General features: G+C 39.7%; 3 protein-coding genes across 4 annotated transcripts; 1 reads left to right on the forward strand and 2 right to left on the reverse strand.

Moving 5' to 3' along the window:
• Positions 1 to 205: 205 nt before the first annotated feature.
• On the reverse strand, positions 206 to 8,258 carry usp18 (ubiquitin specific peptidase 18). Of its 2 annotated transcripts, XM_084910058.1 has the most exons (11): positions 7,969 to 8,258; positions 7,341 to 7,532; positions 6,109 to 6,205; positions 5,856 to 5,998; positions 5,699 to 5,778; positions 5,459 to 5,593; positions 4,912 to 5,007; positions 4,446 to 4,607; positions 4,234 to 4,365; positions 4,021 to 4,064; positions 206 to 754 (listed from the first exon to the last, which is right to left on the reverse strand). In XM_084910058.1, exons 2-11 carry the CDS (start codon positions 7,390 to 7,392, stop codon positions 682 to 684), a joined length of 1,014 nt encoding a protein of 337 aa, XP_084766184.1. In that variant the 5' UTR covers positions 7,393 to 7,532; positions 7,969 to 8,258; the 3' UTR covers positions 206 to 681. The 2 variants fall into 2 exon arrangements, with proteins under 2 accessions (XP_084766184.1, XP_084766183.1); XM_084910057.1 differs by lacking the exon at positions 7,341 to 7,532 and having other exon boundaries at positions 7,969 to 8,256.
• Positions 8,259 to 8,965: 707 nt separating this feature from the next.
• On the reverse strand, positions 8,966 to 12,922 carry pex26 (peroxisomal biogenesis factor 26). The gene is made up of 5 exons (XM_084910059.1): positions 12,631 to 12,922; positions 12,409 to 12,546; positions 10,645 to 10,970; positions 10,403 to 10,543; positions 8,966 to 10,302 (listed from the first exon to the last, which is right to left on the reverse strand). Exons 1-5 carry the CDS (start codon positions 12,801 to 12,803, stop codon positions 10,190 to 10,192), a joined length of 891 nt encoding a protein of 296 aa, XP_084766185.1. The 5' UTR covers positions 12,804 to 12,922; the 3' UTR covers positions 8,966 to 10,189.
• Positions 12,923 to 12,995: 73 nt separating this feature from the next.
• llph (LLP homolog, long-term synaptic facilitation factor) lies at positions 12,996 to 15,030 on the forward strand. Its single transcript, XM_084910060.1, has 3 exons — positions 12,996 to 13,101; positions 14,181 to 14,408; positions 14,533 to 15,030. The coding sequence occupies exons 2-3, from the start codon at positions 14,192 to 14,194 to the stop codon at positions 14,694 to 14,696; spliced, it is 381 nt and encodes a 126-aa protein (XP_084766186.1). The 5' UTR covers positions 12,996 to 13,101; positions 14,181 to 14,191; the 3' UTR covers positions 14,697 to 15,030.
• The last annotated feature ends 1,435 nt before the right edge of the window (positions 15,031 to 16,465 follow it).

Genomic DNA, 16,465 nt, shown 5'->3' on the forward strand with positions numbered 1-16,465 from the left:
TTTCACACGGTCAACCCCCCCCAACCACCTCTTGGCCAACACAATGGGAATTTTAGTGGCTCAGTTATACCAAGCACTGGCTGCAACTGCACTGTTTTTGGTCCTCTCAGGTAATTCACATACACACACACGCACACACATATATATGTATATATATATATATATATATATTTGTGGTTTGGAGCATCAAATACATAACATAATGGGAGGTTTAATACCCAAGCATAGTTTTAATAGTGGTTAAATAGACAGAATACATAAAATAAAAGATGATTGTGTCACCCAAATGAGAAAAAAATGCATTGAGTGTTCTTCAAGAATGACTCATAAACAGCTATATCAGGAAAATGCACACCAGATCTCAATGCAGGTATTTCCCCAAACAGCAAATATCTCAGCTAAGCAGTCACTTCAGACCAACCCCCCAGTACCAGTGAGTGTGTTCACAGTGTGTGTGGTCTGAGATGGAAAACCCTTTCCTGTATAAAGTCTTCAACGCCACCTACTGGTTAACAGAAATTCATTTGCTGGTTGAGCTCAGTGAGATTGGGAAAAAATATAGACTATAAAACCTTTCACATTGTAGAAAAAGGTCAGAAATTCCCATGAAATACTTCCATAAAATCAATGCATTCCATGTTTTATTGCACCATGTCCCCTGATTTCTTTGCACCCATCCACTCAGCCAGAAAGTTCAGGCCGTGGCCTCCATTCTTCTGAATCTCTTCTGTACATTAACATGTACGCCGTTCCACTGCAACAAAAGAAAAAGGAAGAAAACAATGAAGCATTCTTATATAGCAAACGGCAACATAAATAAGGAAGGAATCAAAGGAAACCACGATGGCATTTTCAATTCACATGACAGGAAAAGTGAAACTAAAACTTCCAGGTGTTTTCCAGAAACCAGCTTGTTGTTGAAAGACAAGACAACATGGCGGACATGACGGATTTCCTCTGTTTAGGGGTTCAAAAGTTTGAGAGTGTTCGTGGCGAAAAACACAATCACCTCCTAGTCTTTAATCAAGACCACGGAGCAGAGAATAAGACTTTGTCTAAAAATCTAAAGCTCCTTCTGCAAGGAGAAAGATGAAAGCTCCATTATGTCAGCAGGAGTCAAGCAAATGGGGCTTTAAATGTTATTATTAAAATCTCTGATTTAACTCTGAAAAGAAGTGGAAGCCAGTTAAAGTGTGATAAAATGGGAGTCACATGTTTGGTTACTCCTTGCTCTAGGCATGGCTGTTGTTTTACAGGGAGTTTTTGAAGGTGAGAGCCCGAATGCAGAGAATTCTCTGAACAGATCTCCTTCATATTTCTCTGAATTATTTTAACTGTAGGAAACATGAATGGTGAAGTCACTAAGCACCTTATAGTTGCATTCTTTCTAACAGTCAGCAGGGCCGACTCTTCTGGATGCAGAAGAGCAGGGTTGTCGGTGTCATTTTACAGCCCACATTGATCTTAAGTGTGTCGGAGAAGTGAACCTGCCCTTACTGTCAGTGTAAAAAAGTTTAATTAGCCAGTTAATCCCTGAAATATCTCAATATAAGAAAAAGAGGTGCAATTCCAACAGTATTTCCTCACTTTTTCTATGTGATAAAGACATGAAATAAATCTGTCAGTACTATCAGTTCTGGTAGCTCATTGCTCACACTGTCCTGTAATTATGAAACTGAAAGTTTGCGTTAATTCACCAAGAATACTTTTTCATTTAGTTCTTTTTCAGTAGGAAAAATTGTAAAATTTGTGAAAATACAGTTAAAATTCTGAAATGTACATCCTCCTTCACATTTTCTAAAACTGTCCAGTGGGAGTCTTTGCCAGGCCGATTCTGGCCCTCGGGCCTTATATTTGAGAAAAATGATGGCGCTATGATGATGTGTGACCTTCCAGTAGAGGTCCCAACTAAACAGGGAATATCAGGAAAGGGATAAGCACATATCCCGATTCATCTGGACCAAAAGGACCCAAAAGTGTAAAGTATTTAACGACGCAGCTGCCAGTTTGACATATGAGGCTAGGTGAATTAGGCCTATACGATACAGCTTAACAGCTCCTGTCAGGCTGTCTCGGCTGAACTTCAACTCCAAAACCCGTCGGTCGATTTTTTTAATCAAGATGTGCAGGCAGTAAGATTAGTAAGATATAGATACAAATTTCAAACCGGAACTGCTCAATGATAGATGAAAACAGGCAATACATGGTATAATGCCATTTTGGAGTATCACAACAAACTAAGAACTAAATAATTTCAAAACTGTGTCCTTTGAACTGGACAGAAAGGACGTTTATGGGCAGGTTTGTCATTTCTTCTTAAAAGAGATAAAAGAAAAAAATGATGATGCACAACTATTAAAGATCGCCATGGCTGCAGGTAAACAAACAAACAAAGCTTAATGGTAGCTTCAGAAGATATCTTTTCATAAATATAGCAAATTCAATGTGATCAACAGAAAAAGTGACTTTTGCTCTTCAACTGCAGGGGACGGAAGGACATATAAACTAGAGGAAATGGGACGGTTATAAATAGATGGACTGCTGCAGGTTCTTCCTGCAAACTAAATGTAGGTGCTCTGATAATAATAGATGAATATCCTTGGAATATATCCGTAATTTATATTTGCCAAAAAGTGGAAGACTAAAAACTAAAAGTTGTTTTTTGGGGGGGTTTTTTGTATAGTGTTAATTCTGCGGCACGCACTGTCTGGTTAGCTCTGTCACCTCACAGGAAACAGGTCTTGGTTTGAATCCACCGGCTGAAGAATTAAACCTTTCTATGTGGACACTGCTTGTGCAGAGAGGAGGAACCTTCAGAGATCATTAACGCCGTTCGGGAGATCGCTCTGCCCTCCTGCTGCCTCAGCAGAGCCAGAAACATTTTTTAAAAACCATCACATCCTCCTGGCTCTCACCTGTACAACCTCTTGCCCTTTAGTAGGGCAAGAGCTTGTACAGATCCCTCAAATCAAAGAAAGGCTGACTCTGAAGCAACTACCGCCTTATCTTCCACTCCTGCAATAATTTCCCTTCTGTGTAATATCAGCCAACTCAGTGAGCAGTGTCTTACATATTTGGAATACTCTACTCATATTGGTGAAGTCACTGAACTCGTTCCTTCTTTTTATATTTACTGTGCAAATGACTGTTTGTTTTTTGTTTTTTTCTCTTTGCATTTGTAAGTGCAGCCATGTAATTTATTTACCCACAAAAACATACGATAAAAGACTTCTAATTCTAAAACTAGACATCACGTCCGATCCACACCTCAGTGACGCCTTTTTTCCAAAAACTAAGACCACGACCAGCGAAATGCTGAAAATGATGCTTTGAAATGTCTGACCTCATTGTGGCTACATCCTTCAGCCTGTGGTCTCTCCACACCTTCCTCTTTAAGAACAACACACTGACATTTTGACACAGTCGTGAGTTAGATGAGACTTTTGATATCACTCTCACGTCTGTGCCATATATAAAAAGTTGAAAGAAGCTACTGGGATGTTTGTTCAGCCTTCGCCATCGTCATCTTGGCATTTTGAGGGTGGATCTGACTGAGAAACTGAGAAACCACACAGTCATATGGCAACAGCCTGTTAAAATAAAGCAGGCCTTTACTGTGACTCTAATGCGGATCATAACTTAACCAACAGCCTGTTTTATTCAGTAAAGTAGAAAGTAGTACTAACGTCTCCAGGAAAGCGTTTCTAAAGTCTTTTTGCAACCAGGAGAGTCAAAATAAAGCAGATTTAAGGTGCTTCGGTGCCCATCATTTATGTACAGTCTGTTATTTATGTACTAAGTAGCTGGTGACAGGATGGCAAAAAATCTAATGTTTTCAAAGTCTTACTACCTCCTTGCTCCAGATATTCAGACCAGAATCAGACTGACTAGGTTAAAATGTATCCTCATTAAGCTTTGACGAGCCATTTCCAGCTGCTGTAGACAGCTTCATGTTTATGAGTGTAAAACGTCTGAGAGGACTTCATGACCCCCTGTACAGTCAGAAACTGGGCATTTTACCTGTGTCGTCCTCCATATGTTCTCTGCACTTCTTCCCAGGAGGTCTGTGGATTTGAATGAAAATCAGACAGAAAATTCATCAGAAATTTGCAATTCAATAAAAAGCACAGAGGGGAAAAAGTTACATCCCTCTCTCCCTTTGATATCTGCAGATACTTTCACATCAAACTGTATACTGTGATTATTTGTAATTATTTTTTAGATCCGATGTACCCGCTGTACGTGGCTATCATCTGCATAGTACCAGCACTTGTTCTCCCTGTGGCGGACGTAAGCAGTATAGTGCCCAAACATTGCATAACCAGAGTGCACGACCACTGCGTACAAGGTGTACCTGCACTCATTCTGGAAGAAAAACAAATAAATAATCAGAGTATTCACAAGCAAAAGATGCAATATTCACGTAAAAAAGAATTCAGACGTACCTGTGCAAAGTTTGCGGAGAACACATGTTGGAGACTCTGGGAGAAATCAAAGGTTTCTGGGAAAGAAACCCTGCAGTCAAGTTTGTGTGTGGAACCGCGGCTGTTCCGAAATCGCTTCAGGTTCATGCACAAGATACGAGGCAGTGAGAGGAGTTTGACACCCTGAACAAAACAAATGAGTGAATGTGAGTTCATGATTATGCTGGCAAATATGTTTCACCCACCCACTCTCGTCCACTCATCCCACTCAGCCTTTTAAATATGTTTTTTTTTCCTCAAAGATATTTTTATTAGATTGAAGCAATGAAGAAAAATAGATACACACAGATTTGTTATACAACAAGCAATCAGATTTCACAATGATTGTTTGAGCTGACATGATAGAATACAGATTAATGACACATTCACATATCTTGTAATTGATTTCATCAGTTGTGTTTGAGGGCGATTTAAACCCGAGTCTCACCTGTCTGGATGGGTTCTTAGTTCCACAGTGTGCACAAAAGCAGGAGTTTATGCCCTTGAGCTCCTGATGCTCAAAGAAGGAGTTCATGCAGCCCTCCTGAAAATATGACAAATGTAACAAAATAAATAGTGAGTAAAATAAACAGTGACAATGCAATACAGCTAAGGTTTGTAACCTAACAAGTCATATGTCATTCATTTGATCTTTTATGAGTGGTTCTGTGCTGGACTATTTGCTGGTGACTCTGATTTTTGTAATCCTAATAAACTTGTGTGTTTTCTCCCTCTTTACACTTGTGTTGTGTGGATTTATAAAATCCCCCCCTCCATGTAATACTTCCCAGTTGGAAGTATTACATATTAAAATGCTATGTTTTATTACACCCATATGATTGGATCAGGATTGGCTAAAATCTTTGGCTTCAATAAACTGTAAAAATTTGAGATTTTAAGATACGGCCTCTAATAAAAGGGAAAAAATAACAAACAGAGATAGTGTGTTTCCCAACAGTTTTAGTATTCTTAAACAAAAGAAGAAGAAGACCCACCAGAGAGTTGTCATCCTCCTTTACATAAAGCGGCAGGCTGAGCATGTAGCTGGTTTCGGTTTGGATGGAGTTGCACTTTAAACACTGCAGGTGTGTCTCCACTGAAATCTTGTACAGATCCTGAATTTCCCCAGCCTTTCAGAGAGGGCAAATGCATTTACATTTAAATGCAAACAAACGCTGTTGTAGATAACACATGCAGAAATGAATAATATTAGAGTAGTTTGATCACAGTCCAACCAGAACTCTGTTGTCCATCTGCTGGTGAATGAAGTTGAGAATCGAGAGGAACACCTCATCTGCATCATGCTGCACATTAACTGTAAAGCATCATTAGAAGGTGTGAAATAAGACACATCGGCAGGAGGTATTTTCTCTGCAAAAGCGTGGCTCTTACGTCGAAAGCGGTTTTGGTCCAGACAGTGGAGGAAGTCACGATGTGGAGCGGGCTGAGGAAGGTCACCCCGCATGGCCTCAAGAACTCTCTTTAGATGCAGCGCGACATTACGAGCATCTCCTCTCGCACCAGCTACATCCCACCTTTTTAAAATTCATAAAAGCTTGTAAACAGCCTTAGGATTTCCACAGTAAGTGGAACTACAACATCACTGAGTCAAGATGAAAGCCGCTGTAGTAATTCATGTGATTACCTTTCTAGTAGTTCTGCTATTTCCCAGGTAGCAGAGAAAGTCTGCAGCAAGCTGTTCACACAGCATGATAGACAATAGTTGGAGAGGCCTCTCATCCCTGTAAGAGTAACAAGGGTTAAATAACAGCCTGTGACACTGTGAATCAACCCACCAGAGCACCAGCGGGTGTGTGCATGTGTGAAAATAAATAAAAATGGAAAAGCACAGTCAGCTGTGGAGAACCCCGCATTTTTGATATATATTCTATTAAAATAGCAAATCATGGTTTTAGAGATCGCAGAGCGTGAGGCTTGTTCGGTTTATTAGTTTTAGGCCCCGTGTTGAGCAGATGTGGAGCAAGTTGACTTCACTTCACACAGACTCACGGTCAGTATTTTGGTTTCTGTGTCACTGAAAGACACCTGACCTGAAGGTCAAATGCAACAACAGACAAAAGAGCATTTATGAATCAGTCATAAATTTATGAGGTTTAAAGAGTTCTTTTGAGGTGCAGAAATCCTTTAAAGGTTTGTTAAACAGCATTACCACCTCCTTAACAACCCAGTATGATAAATATGAACATGAATATGATCAGTTATATGACTATTAGCATAGTTTAAACAGATCAGCCAGTAAATAATTAGATTATACAGTCACCAGACACTTTATTAGGTACACCTTTTCAACTGCATGTTAACTCATATATCTGATCAGCCAATCACATGTCAGCAGCTCAGAGCATTTAGACATGTAGACGTGGTCGAGTCGACCTGCTGAAGTTGAAACAGAGTTACAGAGTGGGAAACAAAGGTGATTTTAGTGACTTTTAACATGGCATGGTTGTTAGTCTGAGTGTTTCAGAAACTGCTGATATACTGGGATTTTCCCACACGGCCATCCCTAGAGTTTACAGAGAATGGTCTGTAAAGTTTGATGTCAGAGGTCATAAGAGAACGACCAGACTGCTTCAAGCTGATTAGAAGAGTAGAAACAGCAACTCAAATATTCACTAAAATTAGATAACCAACATGAAACTGAGGCTATACTTCACACGCTTCACCAAAATTGGACAATACATAACTGGAAAAACGTTTTCTAGTCAGATGAGTCTTGATTTCTGCTGCATGAAAGCATGGCTTTTCCTGCCTGCCTTGTATCAACAGTTCAGGCTGCTGGTGGAGAGGGAGTGGTGTGGGGGGTATTGTCTTTGGCCCTATAGCACCAGCTGAGCATCATTTAAATCCACAGCCTACCTGAGTGTTGTTGCTGACCATGTCCATCTCTTAATGACAACCGTGTACCCATCTTCTGATACCTGCCTCGGGCAGGTTAACGCACCATGTCGCAAAGCTCAAATCATCTCAAACTGGTTTCTTGAACGTGACGATGAGTTCACTGTACTCAAATGGCCTCCACGGTCACCAGTTCTCGATCCAGTAGAGCACCTTTGGGATGTGGTGGAACAGAGATTCCCATCATGGATGCAAAGCCAACAGATTTGGAGCAAATGTGCGATGCTGTCATATGAGGAAAGTTTCCAGCGCCACCAAGGTGTACCTAATAAAGCTGTGAGCGAATTTTTGGCACACTGTGCACTACATTGTTCATGATTGTTCATGACCGAGAAAGCACTACAGCTTTAGAAAGTTAACTGACTAAAATAATTTTTCCTATCTGTGAATAAAACTTGACTTCAAAATTGTTCCGTTTTTATTTACTGTGAAATTAATAACGAGTGCATCGTTGAGGAGCTTTAATCGTATTTAACAAGCATCTCGTGCATTTCGCGGAAGTAGGACCTTTAAACTAGTATTTATAGTTCTCAAGCAAACAGGAAATAATATAAAAATATCACCATCGGGTTGACAATGATCCGCTTACCAAATAAGTGATTCTCCAGAGTAAGTCTAGAAAAGAAATGGTAGATCCCAGTAGACATCAGTGCAGCCTTCTGCTCTACTTCAGGGTCTCAGGACGGTCACTAAACCAACAGAGGGTCGAGCGTTTGTTGTACTTCACCCCACTGTAAACATCAGCGCCACAGAAACAGTTCCCAGCAGCAATTTCATTTTACAGCTTTCTCTTCGCTTTGCTGGAAACGAAACTCACAAACTGTTATGCGCAAACCGGCTGGAACTATGACGTCGACATGTTACGGCAATCACGTCGGCGCTACACAGCAGTGGTGACACATGGGTCCAGATTATCTCCACAGTCACAGGCAGTAGTCTGTACTCGAATACTTAAGTATTTTTAAGTATTTCCACTGTGTGCAACTTTATAATAATACTTCTCACCTGTACCTAGGGGCGTGTCCAAAGAGGGGGGCAATGAGTGACCCCAGCCCCACTTTAAAATTGCAATCAAACTAATGTGGCTTTTACATAAAAATAAAAAAAAAAGACCCCCCCCCCCCTTTTTTTTTTAACATGCATGCAGAACTGTATGAATTACAGATAATATATTCTGATTTCCTACACCACCACCTTTTCTAAACTTGAGGGACATGTACGTTTACCTGAACACTTTTTTTCTACTTTTTTCACTTTTTTAGCTACTTGTAAGCTTTCAGAAAACAATTTAAACATTTAGATTTTATAACTGCTTAACAGTGCTGCATAAGATTACATTTAATAGATCTTCACATACATTAAATTCAAATTTTCACAACAGGAATATAAGATTATAAAAAAGTTTGTTTTTCCCTCTTTAAATTTTTACTGATGATACTTTTGGAAAGGCCTGACAGCATGTTAGGTAACCGGTTACTTAACTACCCATCCATCCATTTTTTTTTTAAATATGGTGACTGGATTCTGTCCTATTACACACGCTGTCACATCCACACATATAATTCAAAATTATAAATCAAAATTGATTAACCTATAAACATTTAAGGTTCATTTATGAGAATTATCAATAAAATAATATATAAGAACAGTCACAGGGACACTTAAATGCACAACAAATATCTTCACTTTGACATTGAAAGTACATTTTCTTGAGATCAAATCCTGTGAAAAGCTAAGTACAATCTGACAGCTTCCATTTGAATTAAGAGGGTAACATGTTGATAATGCACTTGATTAATTGATCATGACCACTTCCATAAAAGCTGAGGTTTTGGCAGGTTGGTGGAATGGAGCATTCCGGTGTGTTAACACAGCGCCAAGGAGGAAAAACGTCATCTCTGTCCACCTTTCACACCTATTAACGTTGTTGTCAAATGTCGTAATTGTGGAGGAACAAGTTAAAAAAGTAACTGCGGCTTCCCATCGATCTGGGAAAGGTTATAGGGTCATTTCCAAACAATCTGAAGTCCATCATTTTGCAGTGAGAACAATTATTCACAACTGGAAAACATTCAAAGCGGTCGCCAATCTTCTCAGGAGTAAAGATCCCAGCAAATTCCACACCCAGTGCATGATCTTGGACGTGCAAACAACTACATCCCAGACTCTACCGGCCTCAGTTAGCATGTCAAATGCAACACTTCTAGAAATGTCCTTTGGAGAGACGAGACCAAAGTGGCAATGTTTGGCTGTAATGCAGAGCACCACGTTTGTTGAAAACCAGATACAGCATATCAGGACAAACACCTCATGTCATGCACAGTGGCAGAGGGGTCATGGTTTAGGCTTTTTTTTTTGCAGCCACAGGACCTCAGCACATTGCAGTACACAAAACTTAAACTGACTATTATAACTATTGTTATAATCATTTAACAAATTTCATATTCCTACAGTGATACACTGACTGCAACTGTTTTCTTACCCCTATTCATCATTCTAGGTACTCTGAACCAGAACAGTGAGTCACTTCCTAGACTTAAAAAAGGAATGGAAAAAAACACATCAGACTCTTGATGACTCGTGTGTTGCTTTGAGATGGACAAACAAAGGATGTATTAGTGAGGAGCTGGGCAGAATTCATGGGAAGCTGTCATGTGAGCTGAAGAGTCTGCAGCTTAAAAAAAATGCAAGTTTTCCTGGAATGAGTACTTTAAATGTTTTATAGATCTGACGTGAATATCATCCATGTTGTCTTACAAACAGTCCTTAGAGAATTCATTTAAAATGATAGACCAAGCATATTCAGTCCTCTACAGTCCTTTGCTCTGAGTGACTGCCTGATAATACGGTGCAAACATGGCGTTCCACATCTGTTTGAGCAGCTGCTGAAGTTTAGAAATCCACATGAATGCAGACGGGAGAGCTGCAGGTAAAAAAAGCACAACAGAAATGCATTTACAGTCACTTTTATTTTAAGTTTTAAAAAAGGATGATGTACCAGCAGAACTAAGGTTTCACCCAACCTGGATCCATCCGAAAAAAGAGCATGTAGAGGAGGATGGCAGTCAGAAAGATTCTCCGGAAAGGGAATGAGCCAGAGCCAATCATCAGGAGTTTTCGGTATAAAAACCTGATCACAGCCTCAAGTTTATGGACTAAAGTACCTGCAGAACAAAAGCAAAATCACAAATAGTTAACAGTTTCAGTCTTTTTTAGGCCGCTTGGTGTAATGCATCTCATAAGGGTTGAGGCTGAAGTGTCAGACCTTGGGATGAGACAGGATGTTCGGTGACGTCAGAGCTTCCACTCATCCTGGGATTTAGAGGAGGGTCTTGATTTTGTCGCTCTTTTTCTTCTATGATATCCAGCGCTGTCTGTCTGTGTTCTTCTGTGAAGGCGCTGCTAAAAACCTCGCCTCTGACCAGCTCCCGAGCCTCGTCTGCCTCTCCCAGCGGCACAAGGACATGCAGCAGGTACAGCTCTGCCACCGTCCCGAAGCTAGTCGCCCTGCTGTTGGACGGGTAGTGTAACCAGGCTCTGGTCACCTCCTGCATTACAGCAGGCTCACCCACCTTGGAGTAAAGAAGTATACTGCCAAAATGAGACACAAAATCACATTAGTTAGTATTTTATTGAAGTTTTTAAAGAAAAAAAATCCTAAATAGTTAATGCAATACTTTTCTAAACCCCTTATGTTAAAGCTTAAAGTCTACACATGAGTCAAATCTTGTTCGTCTGACTTAAAATCCACTGTGGTGGTCAAGTATATCTTTCAATTCTTTGTAAAACACAAACAAACACATCACACCTTTTAGCAGAAATAAGTTATTTTGGGTGTCCTTCACTCTTGTCCTTCAATCTTTAATTCTGAGAATGATGGCACCACACATATCACCATCAGTCCCAAAAGTCAGAGGTTTAAGTAGGAAAAATGGCATTCCTAAGTATTGGCACAGTATCTGGGAACCTTGGCTCCAAATTTATGGATATGAAGGCGTGATAAATGTCTGTTTTGTTACTAGAACAGGGCACTTTTATGTAGGATTTTTTTGAGTTTATCACCCATTTCCAGTCGTTGTCCAAATATTTCAAAAAGCCAACCATTTTTCATTGGACCTACCCACTGACATAATAGATTTAGGATTATAGTCTCCAATTTTGTCTGCTGAAGAGCTTTGGAGGCCATACACTTTGGACTTCACAGACTTTATAGTTTTTCCTACAGATAAAGACCTCTTCCATAGCCATTCAGACCTCATCAAAGCAATTGAGTAATAAATAAAAGTTCATTTTTTTTCTTACACTTTGTACAACAGTGTGGGCTTTCACAAATGTGACCTCATTGGATAAAAAAAATATGGCTCATCAAGTCAAAACTTCTAGTTTTCTATTTATGGGACAGTCTGGGCAATGAGCTAGCAGAACTCGCTCTGTCATTTTACACATTTATTCGTTTAAACCTAAATAATTGTGATGACAGATGTCTTTTATTTACTACAACAACATTTCTTTATCACAAAAGGCTGAAGTCATTAATATAAGGTTTGATTATAATAGCACTCAGAATGAAGCAGAAAAACACAGCTCCTATAAGTGATTTCAAACAGCTATTCTTTTGAAATTCAGCATCTGAGAGACTTTATACTGATTGAGTGAAACTGTGACTATGTACCCTCTTAATCTAAATTGAGATCAGTCAGTAAAAAACAGTGAGTTGTTCATGTCTTTTAAAAGTTTTATTTTTAAACGTCGTTATTAGTAAGTTTGTCATATTTGAATATTTCTGTTATTTGTAATTACATTTTATTTTCATTTTTAATTCATGATTAATTATATAATTAATGACGGATCAAATGTGCTGATTGAAAAAACATGTCTTGGAGAATTTGCATATTTGAACTCTAATACGATTTGTATTTTATACTTTATTTCATATTGCGTCCACCTGCCCAAAGGCTGGGGATCAATAGATCAGTGTGTAATAATAATAATAATAATAATAATAATAATAATAAAACTCTTTCCTCACCACATCTGCATGATCTTCGCTGGTATTTTCTCCTGCTCATACTGTTGCAGAACCCAGCAGAGGACATCACGCCACTGATTGAGCTCAGCCAGAGCCTGAATCCCTAAGATGCAGAAACCAGCCTTGAGCTCTGCACATCTGCAGGAACATTAAAGATGTTTCTGTTATAACACAAACATCCAAGCTTCCAGTTAAACGTGCGTGAAGCTTCAGGCCCCTCACCTGCTGTCCTCGGGCTCCAGGCCGGCGAGACTCTCCAGGCCGCTGAGACATGTGTCAAAAGCCGCTTGGAAATCTCTGTGCACCATCATTTGTTCTGCAGCCGACTCCAGCGTGTTGAACATCTGGGTCACAGCAGCAGAAAGCGGAGGGCTGGCGGCCTGGAAGCTGTTCATGACTCCCGGATGAACTTAAAACAAACCCAACAAACACTCAAAGGGTTTAAAGCACTTTAGCTTGCAGCTAAGCACGAAATTCTCCACAACGGTTTGTTTACCTTCCGTTTAGCTTCCTGGTATTAGCCCACTGTCCAATCAGACGCCACAGTCTTCAAAATGTCCGAGGCAGCCAATCATATTGCAGCTCTTTCCAAAGCACGTGATACATTTTTCCCCAAGCTTCTAAACACGTGTGTGGAGTGTGTTGTTCACGCAGTTTAAGCGTCAAAAAGCTCATCTGCTGCTTCTGTGAAAAGTAAGTCACACTTGTATGTCATATAGTGGATTAATGATCACACCTGTATGAGTTTAATGAGGCAAAGAGGCTATTTTTATGTGTTTTTAAGACTGGTGCCTCACTAGGAGTTGGGTAGCTAACTTGCTAGGCTTATTGTGACGGCCAGTATCGTGTAACTAAACGGAATTAACAGCATTTTACCATTTCTTTTTGGAGGGGGGTGGGTGATGATGATGATGATGATGATGATGATGTTGTTAGTACTGTAAATGTTCAACAGACCAAACGTTAAAGTTTATCACCGAAGCTGCTCGTTTTGTTGAGATTTAACAGCTCAGTGGATTCGCTAATCCTAACTTGCCTATAAAGTCCTTAGGTTTACGTTATTAATCATGGAAGGAAAATTGTAGTACTGCACGTGTCGGCCACTTTGTAAGGTACATCTGTTTACGATTCAGCCAATCACGCGGCAGCAACTTGGTGGATTTAGTGAAATGTGAAAGAAAGGTGATGTAGGCGAGTTTGAATGCGGCATAGTTGTTGGTCTGAGTGTTTAAGAAGATGCTGATCTGCTGGGATTTATAATATTTTTAATATTAGTGTTGGGTACTAGAGACCAACTCAATGTTTATAGAGGTGTAGAAGAAGACAGTCTGAATGCGTAGTCAGTTTTATTTAGACTTCTCGCCCAGGTTTACTTAACTTTATTAGTTAGTTTGTAAAGATGTTGCAGTTTATTTCCATTCTGGTTTTTTATTTGTTTTGTTAGTAGTATTACTAAAAAAACCCGTTATAAATGGATTTTTTTCATTCTACCTACCTACACAAATACATGTCATATTTAAATAATATACATCGTCTTGAGGTTTTTAAAAGTAAATCATAGATTAATTAAAATCCAAACATCCTCCTGAATCCCGGGCTTCAGCTCAGGCAGTGTGGAAGAAATCGGCAGTCATTAACGAGACATGTCGCCTCAGACCATCCATTTGTCTTCTCTTGTTTTTACTGTTGTGTGGTGTAAGGATACATGTGAAAGTCCTAAAAATTCGTGAACCCAAGTTTGCTTGACTGGTGATTTGTTAATGTCTTCGCAGCATCTTTAAAAATGGCAAAAAGCCTTCGGAGTAAATTTAAGCGAAAGATGCGGGCAGAGAAGAGGAAGAAGAACGCTCCAAAGGAGCTGAATCGTCTGAAACAAGCTCTGACCCTCGATAAGAAAGGAGAAGTCGCCATGACCGACATGCAGGAGATCGCCACAGTGGTGCCAGCTGAGAAGATAAAGAAGCAGGCCGACGTTAACATGGATGAGGCAGAGCCTGATGGTAAGACAGTCAGTCAGCAGCCTTTATAGTTTGTTTGTTTTTTTTAATTACGAGGTGATGTCACACCTTTTTCTGTGTCACATGTATCGTATCATGTGTGCGTGTCTGTGTGTCTGTGTTTCAGATGGCAAGATGGACATGGACAGCAAGCGCAACAAGAAAACTCTAATGGATGAACATGGACAGTATCCGGCGTGGATGAGCCAGCGGCAGGCCAAGAAAATGAGGGGCAAACGATTGGGAAAGAAAGGTGGCAAGGGCAAGAAGAAGAAGAATGTTGCCTGGTAAACCACTAAACGGGAAGACCGTAATTCTAGCTTAAAGACTCTGGAAGCTGAAACACAGCATCCTTTCGTGATAAGTGTTATGTTTCTTAATTAAATTTCATTGTGTCTGGTGGATTTGAAGATTCCCGGGCTTTGCCACAGAGCCTGAGATCGTACAGAAGTTCACTGCAGAAACTGGTTTGTTCTCATGGAACAGCAAAACCCTCTCTAACTTGAGATCAGAGGACGGAAAACGTGTGTGTAATGTGTCTGACTGCAGAAATGTGAGTGGTGCACGTGTATTCTCTGCCGCAAGTTAAGTCTCTAAACTCCTATTAAAAATATCTGTCCTATGATTTATTCTGTTCACTTGTTCTTTTCATTTTCTTGACATCATGCAACTCTTTTGCCCACCTCCAGTGGCTCCTGGAGGTGTGTCAAAAAACAGAATTATTAGTATTTTAATATGATTTATAATTTCAATTGTTGTTTGTCATAACTTTAATTCATTACGCACATTCTTTACAATTCCAGTACTGTGCAAAAGTGCATGGTGGATGCAGATGTGATGATGCCTCTTTTATCGTGTACTTGTCCGGTTTCCTCTTTTTATGGACACACTGCATGCACAACATGCCGAGATATGCCGACAGTCACCTCGTTGGTACAAAACTCTTATTTCAAGCCCCTCACACTGTGTTATCTTTGCCGTTTTTCATACATTCAACTAAAGAAATGACAATAAATGATGTTTTTGGTGACAGACTAGTAAACACAACTTAAAATTAGTTCATTGCTAAGTTGTCTGTTATGTGTATACACCTATCTTGAGTTAGGTGTGGGTGGGGGGGGGGATTACACTTGAATGATTCATAGGTCAGTGTTAAGTGTTCCAACAATCAAACAAACATTCCTCTAAATTGGTCGGGTACAATGACTGGGCTGAAAATGAGTTTAAAAAAAGCAGCCAAAGTCCAAAACTATGAAGCAGGTCAGAAGAACTAGTCAAGAGCACTTTAAAAAATTACAAGAAGGTCTGGCTCGTACAATATATTGAAAAGAAAAACTTTAACATTTCTTAAAATGTGCATCATAGGCTATGTCTATCATCTGGTGATTTATTTTTGCTATAACTGTGTAGCAGTGGCTGCTATGGAGGTGTATCATAAAAGGCCAGACCTGTGTCTCCCCAGTTATAGCTCTTAAATTAAAAAATAAAATAAAGTGAACCAGGATCTTTCACCTGTCAGGTAATTGCCTGAACCGCTGCACAATAAAGTGACCTGTTTAATGCCAGTCCTTAGCCATAGTTAACGTGATACTGGCCTAATCTTTTTGCCAGGGTTTTCTACTTTTATCATTTCTGTTAGACTGCCAAATGTTTTATTATCAATGTTGGCTTCTTATAATTTAATTTTGTAAACACGGGTATAATAATGAAACAGATGTTCTCCAGCCATTATGGTTTGTGGCTGTGCATAGAGAAGATGACTTGGCCTGCATAGCTTTGAAGCTACTGTTTCACAGTAAAATACATATTAAGTATTTTCTTTCCCACACTTCATAATTCTTCCCTTTTTTGTAATACTAACATAAACATGGTGTTATACCGATGAACATGCATTGTTTAAGTGCGCAAGAAATCACGCCTGCTGCAGAGTCGTTACATGTTTAAGGATTAATCATCACCTCGCTCATCACTGTGTCCAAACACCAAGATGGCGATGGCTAAAATGATCAGCTGGTGCTCCACAGTTTTTTGGTCACTGTAACCGCATCAGAGGAAAGACA

The sequence above is a fragment of the Perissodus microlepis genome, chromosome 17, assembly GCF_051167445.1.
Source record: "Perissodus microlepis isolate ML-2025 ecotype Zambia chromosome 17, ASM5116744v1, whole genome shotgun sequence".
NCBI lineage: Eukaryota > Metazoa > Chordata > Actinopteri > Cichliformes > Cichlidae > Perissodus > Perissodus microlepis.

What these genes read in the sequence shown, in the direction of transcription:
- usp18 (XM_084910057.1), bottom strand. Translation starts at nt 8,026, where the DNA reads ATGTCTACTGGGATCTACCATTTCTTTTCTAGACTTACTCTGGAGAAT. An exon ending in AGGAGGATGACAACTCTCTG is followed by an intron (nt 5,008 to 5,458) that starts GTGGGTCTTCTT and finishes TCATATTTTCAG; the next exon opens with GAGGGCTGCATGAACTCCTT. An exon ending in ACATATGGAGGACGACACAG is followed by an intron (nt 755 to 4,020) that starts GTAAAATGCCCA and finishes CTTTTGTTGCAG; the next exon opens with TGGAACGGCGTACATGTTAA.
- pex26 (XM_084910059.1), bottom strand. Translation starts at nt 12,803, where the DNA reads ATGAACAGCTTCCAGGCCGCCAGCCCTCCGCTTTCTGCTGCTGTGACC. An exon ending in GCGAAGATCATGCAGATGTG is followed by an intron (nt 10,971 to 12,408) that starts GTGAGGAAAGAG and finishes TCATTTTGGCAG; the next exon opens with TATACTTCTTTACTCCAAGG. An exon ending in CTTTTTTCGGATGGATCCAG is followed by an intron (nt 10,303 to 10,402) that starts GTTGGGTGAAAC and finishes TTTTACCTGCAG; the next exon opens with CTCTCCCGTCTGCATTCATG.
- llph (XM_084910060.1), top strand. Translation starts at nt 14,192, where the DNA reads ATGGCAAAAAGCCTTCGGAGTAAATTTAAGCGAAAGATGCGGGCAGAG. An exon ending in GGATGAGGCAGAGCCTGATG is followed by an intron (nt 14,409 to 14,532) that starts GTAAGACAGTCA and finishes TCTGTGTTTCAG; the next exon opens with ATGGCAAGATGGACATGGAC.